A 22,622-nucleotide genomic window follows, 5' to 3' on the forward strand; every position below is an offset into this window, starting at 1 on the left:
ATGTTGGCCATGTTTTAAAGGGGCTTGCCTTTGCCAGAGTTGTCTCTTTTGTTTATTAGTTGTGTGCTGCCACACTACGCTGCAACGTTACCTCGCCAAGATGTTTCGTTTTTAAGGGCAGTCCAAATTAGAGGTCTCTGGTTCATTTGCAAATCTATGTCCTTGTCAGTTCGCACCAGGAAGGTCTATATGACATTTAGGATTCTGAGAGGTGGTTCCCCTTTTGATTTTTCAATCCCCTAATTTGTGTAGCTTCCAAGTAGCTTCAGGAAACATTACGTGGCACTACCTGTATGCACCGCTGAGGGAAAAAGGTAGTTCTCCAAATATGCAAAGCAGTAGCTTTATATTGGTATCAATCTCAATTCTATTCGGACTCTTGTATGTGCTGTTACACACACATTTGTTTTAAAAACAAGCCTACAAGGTTTGGTTTTTATGTAAGCAAGACAACATGGGTAAAAGCTTGCACCTGAGAGGACATAGAATTGGAAACAAATAAATGCTTCCCTCAATGTATCGTCATCTTCTATGTCTTCCTTCAGTTGTCCTTACCTTACAAGTCTGTCATTTAAAATAATCCTTATTTATTTTACAAAATTCATTTTAACGGCTTGCATACTGCTCACTCAAAGACCTTGTAAGCCACCAACAATAAGAGAGCAATTCACATCGCAAATAATTGACCCAGGTGCTCTCCTGCACGCTTTCCATGAATCGTTTACATTTGCAGACATCTATTTTTATATAATCATGGTACTGGACCCACACCTCTTTTCCTACATTTAAGGCTGCACTTTTGTCAATTTTTGTTTGAGAAGCAAGCAGAGACACTGCCCATATCTGAGCAATTGTATTTGAGTGGAAATGTCTAGATCAAAGGGTTATACAGTGGTGCCCCGCAAGACGAATGCCTCGCAAGACGGAAAACCCGGTAGACGAAAGGGTTTTCCGTTTTTCAATGCGCTTCGCAGGACGCATTTCCCTATGGGCTTGCTTCGCAAGATGAAAATGTCTTGCGAGTCTTGAGATATTTTTCTGCTCCCCCCCCTTTTTCTAAGCCGCTAAGCCTTTAATAGCCTTTTAGCAGCTAAGCCGCTAAGCCTTTAATAGCCGCTAATCCGCTAATAGGGTTGCTTCGCAAGACGAAAAAACCGCTAGACGAAGATACTCGCGGAATGGATTAATTTCGTCTTGCGAGGCACCACTGTATCCTTAATTCTCCTTCCCTCCCTCTTCTCCCTAAGGGGGTGGGCAGGGAAAATCTTGGTACTCTGTATCATGGCTGTGACATTGCTGTTTAAATTTATAAACAAAGCCAGCTGAGTGAGACAGTTTCCAGGTTTCTTCCTTTCTTTTCCTCCTGATCTCTTGGAAAGACACCAGTCAGAGTAGGAAAAGTACATGGCTTGGAACGTCCACCCTTGCAGCATTAGAAATCAGATCAAGCCCCAGCTCTTTTAGTCGTTTGTGCTGTGAGTTGTGGTTTGCATAAAATACAGGCTCTGTTTGGTTCAGCACGGGCAAAGGCACTGCTGTCTTAAGCAACCATGAGATGTGTGGACCTAGATCTGGGTTCAAATGCGAATGTGTAAAGTGAGCAGCATTGAAGGATACGTGTCTGGTTAATTATTATTATTATTATTATTATTATTATTATTATTATTATTATTATTAATTTGTATCCCGCCCTCCCCAGCCAAGGCCAGGCTCACAGCGGCTAACATCATAACAACACAGTATGCATAAAAACAGACATCAATTAATTAAAATGCCTCTTAACATTATAGAATCATAGAATTATAGAGTTGGAAGAGACCACAAGGGCCATCGAGTCCAACCGCCTGCCAAGCAGGAAACACAATCAGAGCACTCCTGACATATGGTTGTCAAGCCTCTGCTTAAAGACCTCCAAAGTAGGAGACTCCACCACACTCCTTGGCAGCAAATTCCACTGTCAAACAGCTCTTACTGTCAGGAAGTTCTTCCTAATGTTTAGGTGGAATCTTCTTTCTTGTAGTTTGGATCCATTGCTCCGTGTCCGCTTCTCTGGAGCAGCAGAAAACAACCTTTCTCCCTCCTCTATGTGACATCCTTTTATATCTTTGAACATGGCTATCATATCACCCCTTAACCTCCTCTTCTCCAGGCTAAACATGCCCAGCTCCCTTAGCCGTTCCTCATAAGGCATCGTTTCCAGGCCTTTGACCATTTTGGTTGCCCTCCTCTGGACACGTTCCAGTTTGTCAGTGTCCATTAATTCAGACAAGTTAAAATCTGGGCAGGTGGCAATTATCAGGTTGGAATTGAGAGTGGTTGATACTTGCCAGGGCCAACTGTTTCCACTGATCACACAAGGACCTGTGAGCGGGTTGGGGGCCTCCTTCGGGCTCGTTTTATACAAAGGGAAGTAAATCAAACTGCATAAAGGAGAGCAGCAAAGAATTCTCTTCTTCCCATTTGTGGCTGTTTGTAAATCAGGATGGCGGTCCGCCTGTTAAAGCCTTGCAAAGGAAGAGCTTCTGCGCGAGGTTTGAAGCGACGCTTCATATCCCTTCCAGAAACAACAGTTCAATTAAAAACACACCAAATGTTTTTTCCCCCTCCCCTTCCTGTTTTTGGCAGACTCTGGAAGAATTAGAATGCCACGGGTCTGTGGTGTCTGAGCAGAGCCGAGCAGAACTGGAACAGAAGATAGATGAAGCGAGAGAGAACATCCGCAAAGCCGAGGTGAGAGGAATGTTAGCTCCAGCCTTATCTCTGATGGTTTAGGGCAGTGGCTCAGATTGCAGCAGCTAGTGGGTCGTCTTGCACCAGCGGTACATTATTTTTTTTAGCCGTTTTCTCGTTGTGTGTGCAGCAGCTTAAAACATGCAAAAGGGTTCCTAAAATCTGTTTTAGATTGATAAAATGCAGAATAAACATGAGGCTGTGAGGAGAGGAAATAGCTCTCTCCCCCCCCAACCCCCCCCAAAAAAAACTGGGCAGTGTTGTGTTAAGGGTATGGTCACTGATTCAAGACACCTGTTGGCAAAAACAAGAACTGATGCTGCCAGGTTTCTTGGCTGATTGGGCTGCAGTAATTAAAGCAGCCGAGGGGAGGACTCCAATTACGTCAGTGATGTTAACTCCCAGGTAGTTTTGACAACTCCTCCATCTCCAACTCCTTGAAAGATTCCATCAACGGTGTCTCCGAAATTTTTTACACATGCCTTGGGAAGACAGGCGAACTAATGCCAGTGTACTAGAAGAAGCAAAGATCACCAATGTTGAAGCAATGAGTCTTCAACATCAACTTCGTTGGACTGGTCATGTTGTGTGGATGCCTGATGATCGTCTTCCAAAGCAACTACTCTATTCCAAACTTAAAAATGGAAAGAGTAATGCTGGTGGTCAACAAAAGAGGTTCAAAGACTCTCTCTAGGCAAATCTTTAAAAATGTAGTATAAACACCAACAACTGGGAAACACTGGCCTGCGAGTGCTCCAATTGGAGAACAGCCTTTACCAAAGGTGTCATGGGCTTTGAAGACACTCGAACTCAGGACGCAAGGTGCTAAGAGGAAGGCACGCTTGGTAAATCCACACTGTGATCAACTCCCGCCCGGAAACCAATGTCCCCACTGTGGAAGGATGTGTGGATCCGGAATTGGCCTCCACAGTCACTTACGGACTGATTGTTAAAACTGTGTCTATGGAAGACAGTCTTACTCGGCTATGAGTGATCGCCAAAGAAGAAGATTGGGTACAAATTGCTACTGGAAAGGAAACTTTTTAAAAAAACAACAACAACAACAACTTCCCCATGCTTTACCACCTAACATTTATCTGAGTCGAGTCTGTGTCTTGCCAGTAACGGTTCTCTTTTAACTGATCCTCAGTCATGCTTCACATGTATCATCCTCTCTGAAATCCTGCAGCCTTTGTCTGTGTGTGTGTTGCATCTCAGTGCCTGGGCCTATCTTTCAGCCTCCTGATGTTGGCATATTTTTTGCTGCTAACTTTTCACCTCAGTGCTGACGTTTGCGTGGTTTTCAGCACATATTAATAGAGTCTAAAATTAACCTAGTCTGTTTTGGGGAGAAAATGAGGAAATCAATGAGAAAATGATTTCACACCTTCAGTAAGGCAAAGCAGCTGCTGCTGACATGTGCCTTAGTGCAGAAAACCTTTGTGAGGGAGGAGGAGAGTGCGAAAGTATTGAATGTCGACTTTCCCCCTCAAAAAAGAACGTAAGGGCCCTGCTTGGAACAGACCAAAGAATCTGGTTCCACATGCTGCCAAGAAGCCCATAAGCAGGTCAGAAAACAAGGATTTCTTTTTACTGTTTTTGCAAATTGTGAACATCCACCATGCCTCTGTTTCTTTTCTCTTTTTTTGTTGGCATCTGTCTGTCTCGAGACACAGTGCAGTGCACCGAAGTCAAACTACTGGAGAATCACAGTGACTGCTGTGGCTACAGAGACTGGTAGCTCCTAACTGCTGCCTCCTGCGTTGTTTTTGCTGCTTTAACAGCACGAAAGGGACCTCTCTGGAATTCAAGCCTGGGCAGTGTTCCTGGAGGTCCTGGGCTTCCCACACAACGACCCACCTCTCGGCCGCACTGATGAGGTCCAAAGGAGAGCAGGACATTTGGCCCCAGCTTGGCTGCAGGAGTTGCTGGAAGGAGGCCTACAAGGCACCATCCAACCATCTTAGGGACTCCACTCTGGATTTGTGTAGAGTTGACTCCTTAGCCTTTTCTTCTCCCAAAGATGTCCCATAGGGCAGCTGGTATGGGTTTTTCCTCTGGGTTTGCTCCCATAGCCTTTCTCAGGAATGGGTATAGCTGCAAGGCAGCAGAGGTTTAGCTTCAGAGTTTTCCTTCTCCTAGGTGGGCTCCCATCCGAGGTTGATGGGGCCCCATCTGCCCCACATTTCCCTCTACAGCTCGTGCAGAAATCACCTTCTTGACTGTGGGATCCACTCTTGGTCTCATCCACTCAATCTGCCTGTCTTCACATGCAGGGAAAGTCCCTAACTCACTGAGGGTTTGAGACCCTCACCTGGTTTAGCTGGTCAGTCGAACCTCTCTTCAATACATTACTGCTTTTTATCTTCCAGTGTAGATCATGGTTTCTGTGGCAGCCCCTTTTTGTTGCATGAGTTTTGGGAGTGTTTGCCTCCCATGTACAATGATAAAAATGCTGTGTGCTGAGTAAACCTTATTTGTGTTATAATAAATGGGTTTCCACCAAAGCTGTCATGAGTTACCTGCTAACTTGTGGAACAAGTAAATATTTGTAAGGGGGAAAGGCTGGAAAAATCCACTACAGCACTTGCAAAACAGCTGCTAGTAGCTGTTTATAGTTGTACTTTATTTCGTTTCTGCATAGTGCTGTTTTTCTGCATGGATCTGCTCAGACAAAATAATGAACTGTCCTGCTTTTTGTGAAGTACTTGGCTTCCCATAGTTTAATATTTAGGCAAACCCAGGCTTAACAGAATTTCAGGTGTTATTTTTCCGCTAGTAAATCATCTCCTAGGAATGTTCAACTGAGTCATGTTACTGGTCAATTATGTTCAGAGACGCACATGCCTAAAATTAGATGTCCAGTCTCACCAAAGCCATAATACTGCTTTTGTGAAATCTGCTTTTAAAACATTCCGAAGAGCCTTGCTGCATTAAGTAGCTGAAAATGATGTGCTCACCTGTACATTGATGGGGGAATGTTGCTTTGCCAAGCTTCTTTGATCAGAAGCTGAGGAGTAGCGTCGGGTTAATTGCCTTGGCTATGTTGATTTTTCACTAAATTCCAGAATATAATGACAGTTAACATTTCCTGTGAATGGTGACCTTCACCAAACTTGGATACAAATTATAGCATTGATGCAAAAGTAACTAAACTAACATCACCCACCAGATTATAGAAGGCCTGGCAAAATCTTGCCTGGAGACTGCTTTTTAAAAAACAAACATCCCCTGTTTCTGCTTACGCATAAGTATATATTGTGCAACATTCACTTAGCAATCTTGTGTGTATCCGTATATTTTAATAAATCACTAAGTGCAGGAAGCCAGTTCATGGTTTTTTCCCAGATAATCACTTCAGAAAACTGAAGAGCTCTGCTGTGCTGTTCTATCCCTGCTCCGGCTTCTGGAAATTATCCGTGTAGCTTTTGCAGACATCAGCATCTCTTTCCAGCTCTGGGAAACAATTTCCTCTCTCCTGAACATTTGCCATCGCATATCTGCCCCACAGCACTGCTGGGACAGGCCTTCAGCACCTATTTTGCTGTTTTGTGCTGATGTGCTGGAATAGACAATGGAATATTGTGTCCTAAGGACTTGAATCAGCTGGTGCAGTAGTTTTTAGCCTTCACTTGCAATGCAGGGTTGGGTCAACCTGCAGTCCTCAGCCTAATTCCAAACGCAGCCTGCAAATGATCGGTTCAGGCTTGTGGCAGCAGCAGCAGCTTGTCCCTCAACCCCACAGCTTGCTGGGCAGGAAGGTAAAGGGACCCCTGACCATTAGGTCCAGTCGTGACCGACTCTGGGGTTGCACCGCTCATCTCGCTTTATTGGCCAAGGGAGCTGGCATACAGCTTCCGGGTCATGTGGCCAGCATGACTAAGCCGCTTCTGGCGAAGCCAGAGCAGCGCACGGAAACGCCGTTTACCTTCCTGCCGGAGCGGTACCTATTTATCTACTTGCACTTTGATTTGCTTTTGAAGTTCTAGGTTGGCAGGAGCAGGGACCGAGCAACGGGAGCGCACCCCATCGCAGGGAATCGAACTGCCGACCTACCGATCGGCAAGTCCTAGGCTCTGTGGTTTAACCTAAAGCACCACCTGCGTCCCCTGGGCAGGAAGGTAGAGATGCGGAAAGACAAGGGTGTGGGGACACACTGGCCACTGTGATCTATGGCAGGTTACCCTCCAGGAAAGACCCTCTACAGAAGAAAGGTTGCTGCTGTTGTTCTATTATCCTTAGTCTTTTCCACTGAAACCTCTGAGGAGACCCAAAACTGCAAGGAGCTTTGCTGTATCGGGTTATGCAGTAGCAAGGTGAATAATAGATTTTATGAAAGCCCATTTGTGTAGGGGGGGAAGAGGCCACCTTATTGCAAGTCAGGTCCCAGTTCTGTCTGCACTGAAAGGCAGTGATTCCCAGGGGTTTCAGGTGAGGGTTTTCCCAGCCCTGCCTGGGGATGCCTGGGATTAAACCTGGGACCGGCAGAGCAGGTGGTCGCCCTCTGAGCTGCAGCCTCCCCACCATGACCGATCTTTTCCCACAAGGCGCAACCGCTGTGGATTATTTGGGACAAATTCTGGCATTTGTGCAGAGCAAAGGCAAGCACTGCCAGTGCTCCAGGTGGATGGAGTGCAAGCCTGAGAAGAAGTAGTGGAATCTTCTGCAAAGTGCAGGGGAGCTCATGGAAGATGCATTGGGGTTATTGGAAAGGACTGTACCTCACTGGTAGAGGACATGCTTTACGTGAAAAAGTCCTCAGGTTCAGTTTCCATGTAAAGGTAAAGGGACCCCTGACCATTAGGCCCAGTCATGGCCAACTCTGGGGTTGCGGCGCTCATCTCGCTTTACTGGCTGAGGGAGCCGGCATACAGCTTCCAGGTCATGTGGCCAGCATGACTAAGCCGCTTCTGGCGAACCAGAGCAGCGCACGGAAACGCTGTTTACCTTCCCGCCAGAGCGGTACCTATTTATCTACTTGCACTTTGACTTGCTTTCGAACTGCTAGGTTGGCAGGAGCAGGGACCGAGCAACGGGAGCTGACCCCGTCACGGGGATTCGAACCGCCGACCTTCCGATCGGCAAGCCCTAGGCTCAGTGGTTTAACCCACAGCGCCACCCAGGTAGTTCTGGGGAATTCTGGTTCCTGAAACTCTGGAGAACTGCTGTCAACTAATTCAGTTGACAGTGCTGAACTAGATGAACCCAAAGGTCTGACTTGTGGCTTCCTATGTAGATGGTGTAAAAAGCAGAGACATCACCTTGCTGACAAAGGTCTGTCTAGTTAAAGCTATGGTTCTCCCAGTAGTGATATATGGAAGTGAGAGCTGGACCATAAAGAAGGCTGATCGCCGAAGAATAGATGCTTTTGAATTATGGTGCTGGAGGAGACTCTTGAGAGTCCGATGGACTGCAAGAAGATCAAACCGATCCATTCTGAAGGAAATCGGCCCTGAGTGCTCACTGGAAGGACAGATCCTGAAGCTGAGGCTCCAGTACTTTGGCCACCTCATGAGAAGAGAAGACTCCCTGGAAAAGACCCTGGTGTTGGGAAAGATGGAGGGCACAAGGAGAAGGGGACAACAGAGGACGAGATGGTTGGACAGTGTTCTCAAAGCTACCAGCATGAGTCTGACTAAACTGCGGGTAGCAGTGGAAGACAGTAGTGCCTGGCATGCTCTGATCCGTGGGGTCACAAAGAGTCGGACATGACTAAATAACAACAAATGTAGATGGTGAGAGAACTGAAGTCTTCTACAGTCTTGCTCTAAGGAGGTGACAGAACTGACGGTAGCTCACTGTGACTTCTTTGCAAAGCATTTTGAGGATAAAGTTGCTTGCATCCACTGGGACCTTGGCTCCATTGTTTCAGCTTCTCCCAGGCCTTTGGCTAATTAAATGATCTATGGCCTTTTAAAGTGGGGAGGGAGGTATTGGTTTGCAAACAGTCCTGTGATCCTCAGATAAAGGGCAATATAATTTTTACAACAACAATATTCCTTGGCACATAGGTTGGTGTAGAAAAGATTACCTGAGGATGGAAAGTTGTGACAAATAGTGTGTTAAACTAAGACTTTAGGAAATCAGACTGGGGAGGTCTAATTTCTTGTAGACAATAAAATTCAGTTTTTAATTTTGATTGTAAGTGGAAGAGGGTAGACTAGAAATGCTGAAGGAGACTCTCCCCACCCCTTTGCGAGCTCATTCTCCTCTTACTTCATGAGAGGTTCAAAGTAATTATTAATGTTACAAGTTCTGTCCAAAAATGTTTCATCTTAACAGGTTAGGATGCAATGTAACTATTGTTACTGTTTTCCTTTCCTTCTGGAACATATTTTTCTGCTTCTGTTGCAAACTCATGATTCTGAGAATTATGCTGACAGGAAAGGACAGTTTAGACGGTTTCCTTGTAACGTGCTTCATTGTTTTAACTCGTTACCCTGAGGCTTGCTTAATAACAGGAAAGAGGGACAGGCCCCACACTAGACCAGTGTGGGCTCACCTTGAGCTGGCCGCGCAACCTCTAATCTTCTGGTCCAAATTCAGGATGCTGATACCAGGGCTGTCTTAAGCATATGCGGCGCTGGGCTACAAAGATCTGCCTGGTGCCCCCTCCCTGGTTGCCAAGTCCCAGGCACGCAGCAGGGCGGAGCCAGCCAGCCGCCTCAGCATCTCACTGGCTCAGTCGCCCCAAACTCACGGCCCCGAGATGCCCGCAACAGAAGAGTCCTCCGCGGCGCTCCAACCGATGGGCGGGCTCTTCCCCAGACTCAACTCTCGGGCCCCGGACTCTCAGCCTGGTGCCCCTGAGAGCCCAGTGCCCAGGTGCCCCACACCCCTAGAGCATATGGGTAAGACGGCTCTGGCTGATACTTTCCTTTAAAGCAAGTTTGGGGAAACTGTGACCCACCAGAGTCATTGGGTTGCAGTTCCCACCTCACTGATCGTTGGCCAAGCTTAGCAGGGGCTGATGGGAGTTGGAGTCTTAGCAACATTTAGATGGGCACAGATACCCCCCCTCGCTTTAAAGCTTTAACTGGCCATGTTCTGATACATTTAAAGGGTGTGCCTTCACCAGTATGATCCTTCCCGCTATTTGAGATCTGAGGATGCATCTGTGTTCAGGCTTGCTCGGCTGGAGCATGCGGCGGGCAGCGCTTTCTCTGTGGTTGTTCCCATGCTCTGGGTTGCCATCTTCGGTGAGAGATGTCTGTGACCTCACAGTTTGTTAGCTTTAAGTGGAAGCTGTTTCTTTTTTTAAACAATCCTGCTGCCAACATGACGGCTTCCGCTGGTGGAGCTTGCATTTTTACACTGGGGTTTTATACTGATTGTGCCACTTTGTAAGGGGTGTTTAAAACTGTGTTTCTGTGGTGGAAGTGCGTTGGTTCTTCCTCACCTGAGGTACCACTTCTAGTAGATTATCAGTCTTGCGCATGCACAGAAGAGACCAGCCACGTTCTCAGACTGCGGCAGCTCCCCTTAACATGGTCCATGCTGTGCTATCTTACCGGATCCTTGTTTCCTCTTCCTGCCTTCGATTGGATCCTCGGTGTCAGGGGACTGCCTGGGAAGGGAAGGGAGGCAGAGGGGCAGTTGGGATACAGGGGCCCTCCGAAAATCTTGCGAAGCAGTTCCTATTCCTGCGGTGGGGAAATCCATACCTCCAGTGGGGAAGAGGGGAAGGGACCAGAGGATGCTGCTGGGAGCCCCAGCGCCGCACCTCAACAGTCTGAGGGTGGGGAAAGCAGCCACACCTCCTGGGTAAAGGAGGGGAAAGGGCTAGAGGATGCTGCTGGGAGCCTCAGCACCACTCCTAGCCAAGCCAGCCAGGAGGGAAGTACGCCTCTTCCGTCGCCCACCTTGCGCAGAGGTGTAAAATGCAAAGAAGGAAGGAAAAGGCTGGGGGTGACTAAGCTCTTATGTTGGGGGAGGACCCAGAAACGACCACTCCCAGATTCTGCTAGTGATCGAGGCAGACATGTAAATAGTTTTGCACCAAAATAAAACCTGTAAAAGACAGGTCGGAGTCCTGACTGGTTACTCGCGAGCAACCACCATTGCCACCTGACACTCGGCATTTTAATACAAGTTGAAGGCAAACGCTGTGCGGGCACGCATTCGCTGTCGCATGAGAGACGTTTGAGACGTTTGCCCGTGAGAATCGGCATCTGTGGCATTAAATCATTAATCCGATGGTTCGACGATAAGCAACATTGCCTGAGCGGCTGTGATGCAGAAACCTTTTCCTGGTTCAGTAGCCGTGCTCTTTCCCACAGAAACGCTGCCCTGAACTCTTGCTCCCATCATCCACTCCCCTATTCCTTCCTTCCAATCCTTATTAGGAGTACAACCTGTTTTTTTTTACATGGTGTATTCCAGTGCCTTTTAGGTTGCTGTTCTTGTTGAAAAATACATGCTTGTCACTGTCAGGCCTTGCAAATTGGGGTCAACGAAGTGGGAACCTCTCACCCCCACCCTCTCCGATTCAAGGGCACGCTACTATGAAGTCTGCTTCCCACGGAACGTTCAAGCGATGCTGGATTGGTCTCATGAGTCACTTCCTTGTCTAAATCATCACATGGAAAGAGTTGTTGTTGTTTCCTACTATTTCTGGAAGGAATGGTGCACACTGGCAAGCTGCTCCCAAACCAGCAGTATACCTTTAACCCATATGCAGACATCCTGCCGCCACGTGTCAGATTTGATGGGGATCGTGCCCCTCCTCACCTGACATCCGTGAATGGTGCTCCTCCATCCTGTAGTGAAGATCACACAAGTAGGGTCCTCTTATGATAACCTCTAGACTTCTTGTCCCATGTGAAGTCCAACATGTAGGTATACAGGGTAGAGGACCAAGGCAACTTTCGGTGCATTGTATACAGAGTGGCGAAGGGACGCGGGTGGCCAAGGGACATGGGTGGCGCTGTGGGTTAAACCGCTGAGCCTCTAGGGCTTGCCGATCAGAAGGTCGGCAGTTCGAATCCCCGCGATGGAGTTAGCTCCCGTTGCTCAGTCCCTGCTCCTGCCAACCTAGCAGTTCAAAAGCACATCAGAGTGCAAGTAGATAAATAAGTACCGCTCCCCCGGGAAGGTAAACGGCGTTTCCGTGCTCTGGTTTGCCAGAAGTGGCTAAGTCATGCTGGCCACATGACCTGGAAGCTGTACACCGGCTCCCTTGGGCAATAAAGCAAGATGAGTGCCGCAACCCTAGAGTCAGCCACGACTGGACCTAATGGTCAGGGGTCCCTTTACCTTTATATGGAGTGGGGGGATATCTGCGTGGGGCTTGGGTTTTTCTTAAAGGTAGTGGTGTAGGGTTCACAGTTTGCTCTCTGTGGGAACCCTTCGTTTTTTATTTCGTAAATCAAGGTGGTATATAGGGAGTGTCAACAACACTTACGCAACATTCATCAAGGAAAGAACACTGAGGTTTTCTGAAATAGCATTTCTGTTGAGATACAATGGGTGCCTCACTTTCCGGAAACAATTGAAAACATTTTTGTTCCTACAGACTTTCCCTGTCGGATGAATGGGTCCTTACCACGTGTCCACTTGCTAGGGTTTTAGCCTTGTTTTAAATGTATTTGTTGCTTTTGTGTTTCTAACTCCTGTGTATAAATCACCTTGAGATGGTGTTTTAGAAGGCAATGAATGAATGAATGAATTGTGGCAATAATTTTTTTCTCAAGAGGTTGAGCTATTGTGGGCAAGATGCCCCAGACACTGCCCACCCAACGATAACATTGCAGGAAATGTCCTAGTTTCGCAGTCCTTTTCTGGGCCACTTCTGGGCCATCTCTTTGAACTTTGGGCATATTTGGGAGATGAGAAACTTCAGGTCCTTCCAGACTGCTTTGCTGTATTTAAAGTTTCCAAAGAGATGGTTCAGGTATACCTGAAGGAGCGTCTCCACCCCCATCGTTCAGCCCGGACACTGAGATCCAGCGCCGAGGGCCTTCTGGCGGTTCCCTCATTGCGAGAAGTGAGGCTACAGGGAACCAGACAGAGGGCCTTCTGCCCGCCCTGTGGAACGCCCTCCCATCAGATGTCAAAGAGATAAATAATTACCTGACATTCAGAAGACATCTTAAGGCAGCCCTGTTCAGGGAAGTTTTTAATATGTAAAGCTGTACTGTTTTTAACACTGATTGGGAGCCGCCCAGAGTGGTTGGGGAAACTCAGCCAGATGGGCGGGGTATAAATAATAAATTATTATTATTATTATTATTATTATTATTATTATTATTATTATTATTGTAGTACTGGCAGTGAGCAATGAGATGGGTACAGTAATGTGTGGAAATTGTTCCTTAGTCTTTGCGTTTGAAAAGCAGGGATGTTTGCTCTCTTCTGCTTTCTGAAGCTTTCAACACTTTGCTTTAAGGTTTTGACAGCATTTGAAACTGCCTTACATTGAGATCAGGCTATTTGTCCATCTAGCCAAGTAATGGCAGCTGCTCTCCACGGTCTCAGGCACAGAGAGAGAGGTCTTCCCCAGCCCTGCTATAGAGTTCCTTTTAGCTGGGACGTACCAGAGACTCAACACAGACCCTCTGTATGCAAATCATGTTCTTAACCACTGAACTGAAGCCCTCAAACCACCAGCAGATCTCAGAATTCTGAGCTTGTATTATTCAGCTTGTATTTTTCTATATGCAGGAGGGTTGCACAGAGCTATTTTTTAAGAGCTACCTTCAAACAAAACAACAACTGATAGTAAATGTCTAAGTCCGAAAGGGTGGCTGTGATCATGAATCTGTACATCTCCCCCGGCACACACTGTTTTATTTGTATTGTAACATACTGTTGAATCATATGATGAAGGGCAATCTAGAAATCATGTTCTGAATAAATACAGTATTTTGGCAAATGCTTCGATAACTCTGTACTACAGATGCTGCAAAATGAAATTTATTTATTAGATTTCTATTTCTCCCCATCTCCCTTTAGTTGAGATTCCTACATTGCCGGGGGTTGGACTGGATGACCCTCTGGACCCCTTGTAACTCTGCAACTCTGATTCCCAAAGGAGCCCGGGGTGGCAAGCAACCAAGCAGGAGAACGAAACAATAAATAAAAGACTTATTTAAATCAGCCCTTTAAAAGCAGTCACACCCTTGCAGCTAATCATTTCAAGATTACCAGGGACAGTCTCTTTTAGCCATCAAATGCCTGAATGAACAGGAGTGTTTTTAAATTCCTCCTGAATGCTAATAATGAGGGAGGCAAGTGCAGCTCACCAAGGAGTGTGTATTCCGCAAAAGGTGGAAATGCCACCATTAAGGCTCTGTTACGGGTCGGTGCCACTTAGCACTGGCACCAAAGGCAGGACCTTTGCTGCTGCTCGAAGGGCCCAAAATGGTGGGTGGGAGGGAGACCAACTCTTTTAGGTGCCATATTTTTTGCTCTATAAGACTCACTTTTTCCCTCCTAAAAAGTAAGGGGAAATGTGTGTGCATCTTATGGAGCAAATGCAGGCTGCGGAGCTATCCCAGAAGCCAGAACAGCAAGAGGGATTTCTACTTTCACTGCGCAGCCATCCCTCTTGCTGTTCTGGCTTCTGAGATTCAGAATATTTTTTTTCTTGTTTTCCTCCTCCAAAAACTAGGTGCGTCTTGTGGTCTGATGCATCTTATAGAGCGAAAAATACGGTACTTCATTCAAAGCCAGATCTTCTTGCTGACGTCCGTCTTCCTCAAGCAAGTGCCTCAGGAAGTGCAGGGAGCCTAATTGCTTTCTCTTTTCCCTTCCACGAACAGATAATAAAGCTGAAAGCAGAAGCCCGACTCGACCTTCTGAAGCAGATTGGGGTTTCAGTGGACACCTGGCTAAAAAGTGCAATGAATCAAGTCATGGAGGAACTGGAGAATGAGAGATGGGCCAGCCTCCCCACGGTGGCCAATAACGGCTCTTCGCACTTGGTACGTTCCTCTTTGTGACCTTTGCCATTCTCCCCTCTTTCCTTTTGAACCCTTAGTTACAGCCACGCATCCCCGCGGTGCGTCTGCGTCTCTTCTGGTACTGCTTAAGTGGAACAGATAATTGCGGATTGTCAGTGGGTGTTAAAAACCATCAGAGGTGGCTGTTTCTAACTTCAGCCCAGAGTATCCATGAGTGCATATTCCAAATCAAAGTGGAATAGGGAGCCACACCAATAACAGGAAAGATGGAAGAGGGCGTGGTTATGATTTAATGAGTATTGATGTGTTTTGGCTGTCTCTATACCAGGAGAATTTATGCGGCCAGTAGCTACGTGGCCAACTGCATCTCCTTTTAATATATGTAGAAGAGCCTTTGGAAACGAAAGCCCCTTTGTGCATAGAGTGAGATCCAACATAGTGTGAGCAGGCATCTATCCAGTGGGGGTTCTCAGTCTCCTTTCCCCTTCAGCCCACTGTACACCCAAAATCTTCTCCGAGGGAATGGAAGGCTCTCCAGAGCAGATTTGGAGGCACACACAGGAGGCTGGAACGGGGAGAAGACAAACAGGGAGTCCTGCTGCTTAAGCGGATCTCTGCATATTATTAGGAGATGCACTTTTAATTCTAGCTCATTGCTACACACATTGCCCCTTGAAGATAGCCAAAACATGCAAGGTACAATCTAGCAAAGACTTTTGAACCAGGCTTTCTCCTTTGCTTGTTATGAATTGCCTAGCAGACTTAGAGCAAAACAAGGCATGGCGTTACTCGTGTTTTTAAGCCTTATGTGGCTGTTTTGGCTTTTTTGGCTCATGAGGGCCCATCATATTAGGAGGGTTTTATTTTTATTTTTTTGCCCCCACCACGTTTCCAGTCAGAATCCTCATACACGCCCCACCCCTTTTAATGGGGGAGGGAGTTCCCATCCATACCAACTGGAGCTTTCCTTCCATTGCAGATAGCAGGCATTTATTTATATATACATTTATCTATAGTTTTCATCTATATCAGGGTAAGTATTGGTTTAAGTGTTTGCAGATTGCATTTCCATAACCGGTGCCGTAAACTCTGATATTTCCCCCCCCTCCCCTTCCATCGAATTAGAAAGTTTGCTTCGGATTGCTTAGCGCAAGGATGTCCAACAGGTCGATCGCAATCTACTGGTAGATCCCTGGGAGGTTTTGGTAGATCACGGTCGATCGCTGGGTCCCTTTCCTTAAAAAAGGTAAAGAACCCCTAACTCTGGGGTTGTGGTGCTCATCTTGCTTTACTGGCCAAGGGAGCCAGTAAAGCCAATGAGAGCCGATGTTTGTCTGCAGACAGTTTTTTCCGGGTCATGTGGCCAGCATGACTAAGCCGCTTCTGGCGAAACCAGAGCAGCGCATGGAAATGCCGTTTACCTTCCCGCCGGAGCGGTACCTATTTATTTACTTGTACTTTTTGGCGTGCTTTCGAACTGCTAGGTTGGCAGGAGCAGGGACCGAACAACGGGTGCTCACCCTGTTGGGGGCATTCAAACCACCAACCTTCTGATCGGCAAGCCGATCCAAGAGCTTAGCCTTGATCTCCCCAAAAACGGGGCTTTTGTCTCTAAAAAAAGCTCAACAACAACTTTGACCTGAACCCAAAGAGGGGGTAGATCACTGCCAGTTTTTAATTCTGCCCCATGAGGGGCATTTTTGTGGGAGAGATGGGTGCAGGAGAGTATAAGCACTCCTGCCCACTGACCAAGTCCAAAACCACTTTCCTTCTTTCCTCACCTCCCTTCCTGCCACATTATCTCTGCTGTGGATCACTCTGGAAACCCCGCAAGGATCCAAAGGGTCCAGAGCTTTATTTCTGCAGATGGTTATAATCAGAATTGCAAACCAAGGTCCGCATTCAAGTGGCCATTGCAACTGGTATCAAGGTGCACATCCCATCCCCCCCCCTTACATTTATATCACACCATTCCTCAAAAGAGCTCAAGGTGACGAATGTCACTCCCGTGCCTTTCCTCACAGCAACCCTACGAGGGCAGGTTGGGACTGTCTCAAGGTGACTCACATGGCCGAATGGGGGTTTTGAACCCTGGTCTCCCAGCTCCTGTGTCAGATACACAGCCCCCTTACACCACATTGGCTTGACAGGGCAATATTGGGGGGGGGGGGAGAAAGCCACTTTCTTCCAAGGAGCGAGAAAGCCACTTTCTTCCAAGGAGCTTACAGTATACATTTTGATGGTGGGTGGGTTGGGGGTTGGAAAGGATGCAGAGGCTAGGCTCAAGAGGAATGTGAATGCACACAAATGGATTTAAGTGAATTTGGGCTTTGTTTCTGCTGGGAAGAGGCCTGGGGGGATTAAGCCTTAGATCTCTTTTCACCACCACGCAGAAAAAGAAACATCTCATTCCTCCAAGCTGCTTTCTCCCTCCCTCCTTTCATTTGGCTCCCAGCTTCCCTTCCTGTTGCAAATCCTGGATTCTCCCCAACTCTCTTCGTCTGCCCAGTGCAGCATGCCAGCACTTGGAACGGCATCTATAGCCGTTGCCAGTCTCTGACAAACTGGCAGATGCTGGAGTGTGGGAGGATAAAATCTAATTTCCATTTCCCCCCTTTGACACACACTCCCTCTAGCCAGCTTCCTGGCTTGCCCTTGGCAGGCATGCTGGAGTTAGCTAGAAGCTGGCATTTTTTACAGCAGTTAAAGGTGCGAGTTTCCGAAACAAAAATACCTGACTGTCTCATTCTTGTTCTCTGTTGTACATTCCCTAGGGGCACGTGCGATTAAAAAAATGACAACAGCAAAGCTATTTCTGCCATTCCTTACCAAACGTATCTTAGCAAAGGTACATTTGTGTTCTTTGCATTTGCATTTGCAGACCCATTTTTTCAAGAGGTTCTTGACAGCTGTGTGCCGAACAAATTCTAAATAAGAGAATAGCGTCCCTCAAGCAGCTTGAAAGTTCAATATTTAGCCTGTCAAAATGCTTACTAAAGAATCCGTTTCAAGGGGGGTAGCAGTGTTAGGCTGTTGCAACAGCAACTAAAAGATGGCGTTTTACAAGCCAGCAAACTTATGGCATAAACGTTCATGGACTATAGTCCAAGATTGTATGCTATTACAGAATCCATTTCCCAGTAAGATACTCCTTTGGCCTGCCTTTGTTATTTAATGCGTAGAGGGGGATAACCTGACTGCAAAAAACAGCCCATGTAGTCACTTGTGGCAGCAAAAACGTTTCAGTGCGCCAGGGAAGCAACACGAGACCTGGTGGATTTGAAGATCCCTTGCAGAAAGCGCTGGAGCTCTCCAATGGATCACGTCGGAACAGTTGTCTCAGGGCAGGAAAGCCTCATGCATCATTGATCCAAGTTGTGCAGACAGCAGCTTTTGTAATTGCATGTTACCTTTGCTAATACCACCGAGGCCCCTTCGTTCTTCATCTGCAGGTTGTGCAGAGCTTTCGGCAGTAAGTCATTTTACTGTAGGCTCACTTTGAGGAAGCAGTGAAGGCTGGTGGGTTAGGCCCTGCCACCACTTTCCAAGCTGGGCTGCTGCCAAGTTCTGCGGCTGCAGCCAGGGCTCGTTCGCACCTCACCACTTTAGCGGAATGGCACCTAGAGGATGTAGCAGGAGAGGCATGGAATTGTCCCAGTTGCTGAGGCTTACTGTGCGTAGCAGATTGCTGCGGACAGCCAACTTTCCCATATAGGTAAAGGTAAAGGGACCCTTGACCATTAGGTCCAGTCGTGGATGACTCTGGGGTTGCGGCGCTCATCTCGCTTTACTGGCGGAGGGAGCCGGTGCACAACTTCCAGGTCATGTGGCCAGCAGGACTAAGCCGCTTCTGGCGAACCAGAGCAGCACACGGAAACGCCGTTTACCTTCCCGCCGGAGTGGTACCTATTTATCTAATTGCATTTTGACGTGCTTTCAAAGTGCTAGGTTGGCAGGAACTGCTAGGTTGGCAGTTTCCCATATACTTGCACAGAAATGTAGGACAGGAGAGGGTTGTCCTTTATGAACACATAGGTTCTTGCAGATTTGTTTTAGAAAGATCAAGAGATCCAATTAGAGCATCAAGCATACATGGATTGGTTATTCACAATTTTGAATGTGGTTTCGGAATTTTTCTACAATAATAACTTCCTCCTCCCGCCCTCAAAAATTACAATTTATTCCAGTTCTAGTTTTCCTATATCCTGAATACTGCTTGTTCTGCTTTGCACATTGCACATTTAAGCACCTCTCCTCCCCCCTCCTCAAAATGTTTGCCGTTCGCAAACGAGCATATTTGTAAATGAATGATATCCAAAATTACTCATACTCTGAAAAGACAATTGAAATAAATGAACTTAAGTCTATTCATCTAGGCTGTGCATGACTTCGGGTAGCTATCACCCTGTGTTTTTAATTCTAACAAAGGTGTCTGTAGGCACAGTCTGGTTGTGTTCCACGTTTTATAGGACTACAAGCTGCTGAACTGGCAATAGCAATTGCAGCAGAGTGGAGCCAGCTTCTAGCTTGTGACATTTACAGGCTGCCAGCAGTTGTATTGCACATTAAAAAATAAATAAATGCAGGCTTCCAATTTGTTGCTGTTTTAAAAAAAACATTTTTAGTTTAGAATCTAAACTTTCAGTGGAATGTCCAGTACACTTCCTATTCAATTACATCCTGCTAGCATTCTTTGATTTATTGATTTATTTCTTAAAATGTTTATTCTGCTTCAAAGTGATGTTTTCGAAGCGTGAGGGGGCACTGGGTACTTGTTTACGTTCTGCAGGTTGGCATTTCTTTGACATTCTTCTTGGGATTCCAGCTTCCCTGTGCAGGAGCAGTGGCTTCCAGGCTGTTTTGGAGCTGTGCATATGCTTTGCTGACATACCATTGCTTAGCCTCACTTGATCAAATACAGTTGTACCTTGGGTTTTGGAACAGCTTAGTTCCCGAACATTTTGGCTCCCAAATGCCGCAAACCCGGAAGAGACTGTTCCGGTTTGCGAACTATTTTTGGAAGCCGGACGTCCGACAGGGCTTCCTGCTGCCGATCAGAAGCTGCGCTTTGGTTTCCAAACATTTTGGAAGTCGAACGGACTTCCAGAATGGATTCCATTTGACTTCCAAGGCACGACTGTACTCATGTGCACAGAGAACCACTTCATAATGTCTGGATGTGACTCTTAAAAAATAATAATCATCATTTTTACTAGGTTTTACAATACAAAATTATTTAAAATTTCAAATACATAACCATATACAGAGATTCCTCCGAATCTCAGGACTTACCCCCTCCCTGGAGTCCCGTTTTAAACAATTAAAACTGCTGCTTCTTCCGCACTCTAACTATTATATCAATTCATATTTTCCATGATAATTGTTACACTACAAGTGAGATCAAAATCCTGCCTCTTGCCACACCTCTTTCTTGACTTACCTGGTGACTGTTTCTCTATGGAATTGGGAGAAATGGCCACCAGGGCTAACCCTGCTGCTTGGTTTGCACATTTACTTTTCCCTTGCATGAAATACAAAGGATTCAAGAGGCAGCAAATGTTGTCACCCCTAGTTTCTGAATTAACAATTGTACATGCAACACCTTGGAGGCCGGTTAAATCTTTTTGGACGACTGCATTGCAGGCTTCTCAGCATAGGTGATTGTGTAAAAGGGCCCTAAGTTGCAGCAAAATCCTGGCTCTTAACACCTTTTTCCCACAAATTCATGTAAACCCATGGTTTAAAAAGGAGATATTCAAATTCAGGACTTCCTGCCCTGAAGCTTCTTAGGCATTTAGGGGCCATAAATCCATTGGATAATCTGATTGTCAATTGCCTCTTCATGTGGAAACTGAGGGGTAATTAACATACAGTTGTCTTAAGGCCACGTGGGTTACAAAACTTGAAAGTGCTAGAAGTTTTGACCCTAAGGGCTTAGAATGTGAAAGAATGGAGCATGCCTCCAGTTTTCAATTCAAGTAATGTTGTAAGTCCTCCCAGATATCAGAGGTTTGGGAAACGCTGGCGTAAGGACCAGACCGCTGGAACACCAAAAGATAGGAAATGCAAAATAGAGCCATTTCTGTTTGCTGGCAGCACTCTGCACCGTCTGTGAAATTGTCAGCAGTCACATTCCGTTCCTTTGAGGATGCTGTGCCAGGATTGTCTGGAGAGAGTTGTTTCCAGGATTTTTCGACTGGTGGGAGAAAAAAGAGGAGATTCCTGACTCTCTTTGTGCTACAGCCTCTCCCTGCGTACAAAAAAACTACAGGATTTTTCGCTCTATAGGACGCACCCGACCATAGGACACACCTTGTTTTAGAGGGGAGAACAAGAAAAAAAAAAATCTCCCCCTCTCTGCTCAGCGCCCCTTCAGCAAAGCGGCAGGAGAAACGGAGCCCCTTCCATTTCTCCTCCCACTTGGCTGAAGGGGCGCTGCGCAGCTCTCCCTCTCTGCTGAAGCCAGGAGGGCCTTGCTGTCCCGGCTTCAGCAAAAGGAACCCGAAGCATTCGGAGTGCAGCGTGAGTTCCCGCTGCGCTCCAAAGGCTTCAGGTGGCTATCCCTGAAGCCTGGAGAGCGAGAGGGGTCGGTGCGCACTGACCCCTCTCGCTCTCCAGGCTTCAGTGAAAGGAACGCGTAGCCTCTGGAGTGCCAGGGAGCCTGCATTCGCTCCACAGGACGCACAGACATTTCCCCTTAATTATTGGAGGGGGAAAGGTGCGTCCTATAGAGCGAAAAATATGGTAATGCTTTTCTCCATGGATGGTCAAACTGAGACATGGCAGGTACTGCAAGCAACCCGGGGCTTCCGAACAGGAGGCGGAAGATTCATGTGCGTGGCCGTCGGAGAGGTTTGCCATCCACAAAGTAGCGCAGCTGCTTCTGTACGTAGAAGAAGGAAGGAGAGAGACACACAGAGTGAATTTCCATAGGAGGGAAGGATCACACAGGCCAACTTGTAGGTCGCTTTCTAAATCATTCATGGAGAAGGCGTACAAGGCAATTCACACCTTTTTGATATGGTGCTTTTTTCATAACTAACTTCACAGCTGGGATAATATCCAAGGTAGAATGAAATTGTTTGGGCAGCAGTGGTGCCTAAACAGCTTCTTGGCAAATAATGTTGTTATCTCAACAGCTCGGTCCCCTTGCTCCCTTTGCTTTTGGATCCTCACTTGGCAAGTGTCCCGCTGGTGTTCCCTTTAGGTTGTAGGTATAATTGTGGGATGCGGGTTGTGCTGTAGGTTAAACCACAGAGCCTAGGACTTGCCAATCAGAAGGTCGGCGGTTCGAATCCCCACGACGGGGTGAGCTCCTGTTGCTCGGTCCCAGCTCCTGCCAACCTAGCAGTTCGAAAGCACCTCAAAGTGCAAGTAGATAAATAGGTACCGCTCCAGCGGGAAGGTAAAGGGCGTTTCTGTGCGCTGCTCTGGTTTGCCAGAAGCGGCTTAGTCATGCTGGCCACATGACCCGGAAGCTGTACGCCGGCTCCCTCGGCCAATAAAGTGAGATGAGCGTCGCAACCCCAGAGTCGGCCACGACTGGACCTAATGGTCAGGGGTCCCTTTACCTTATAATTGTAACAGGTTTTTCCTCTTCCAATCTCTCTCCTATTAGCTAAATGTTGACATGGAAAAGGAAGAAGGGGAAGAGCTAGAGGATGGCATGGATGCTTTTGATGACAGCAGCTCCAGTCCTTCTGGTACGCTCAGAAACTACCCATTGACCTGCAAAGTTGTTTACTCGTACAAGGTATGTAAAAGGGTGGGATCTTGCTGTGAGTCGAGGACCTGCCACCCACATAGTAATAATAATAATAATAATAATAATAATAATAATAATAATAATAATTTATTATTTATACCCCGCCCATCTGGCTGGGTTTCCCCAGCCACTCTGGGCGGCTTCCAACAAAACACTAAAATACAATAACCTATTAAACATTAAAAGCTTCCCTAAACAGGGCTGCCTTCCGATGTCTTCTAAAA

General features: G+C 46.8%; 1 protein-coding gene across 5 annotated transcripts in view; it reads left to right on the forward strand.

The window, feature by feature from the left end:
• FCHSD2 (FCH and double SH3 domains 2) overlaps nucleotides 1-22,622 on the forward strand; it is a 146,698-nt gene that overhangs the window by 109,457 nt on the left and 14,619 nt on the right. For all 5 annotated transcript variants that reach the window (XM_082219254.1, XM_082219255.1, XM_082219253.1 and 2 more), the window contains exons 12-14: nucleotides 2,626-2,730; nucleotides 14,493-14,654; nucleotides 22,252-22,386. In XM_082219254.1, the coding sequence (XP_082075380.1) occupies nucleotides 2,626-2,730; nucleotides 14,493-14,654; nucleotides 22,252-22,386 (402 nt within the window). The remainder of the gene's footprint in view (nucleotides 1-2,625; nucleotides 2,731-14,492; nucleotides 14,655-22,251; nucleotides 22,387-22,622) is intronic.

The sequence above is a fragment of the Podarcis vaucheri genome (genome assembly GCF_965113315.1).
Source record: "Podarcis vaucheri genome assembly, chromosome: 4".
Classification (NCBI taxonomy): Eukaryota; Metazoa; Chordata; class Lepidosauria; order Squamata; family Lacertidae; genus Podarcis; species Podarcis vaucheri.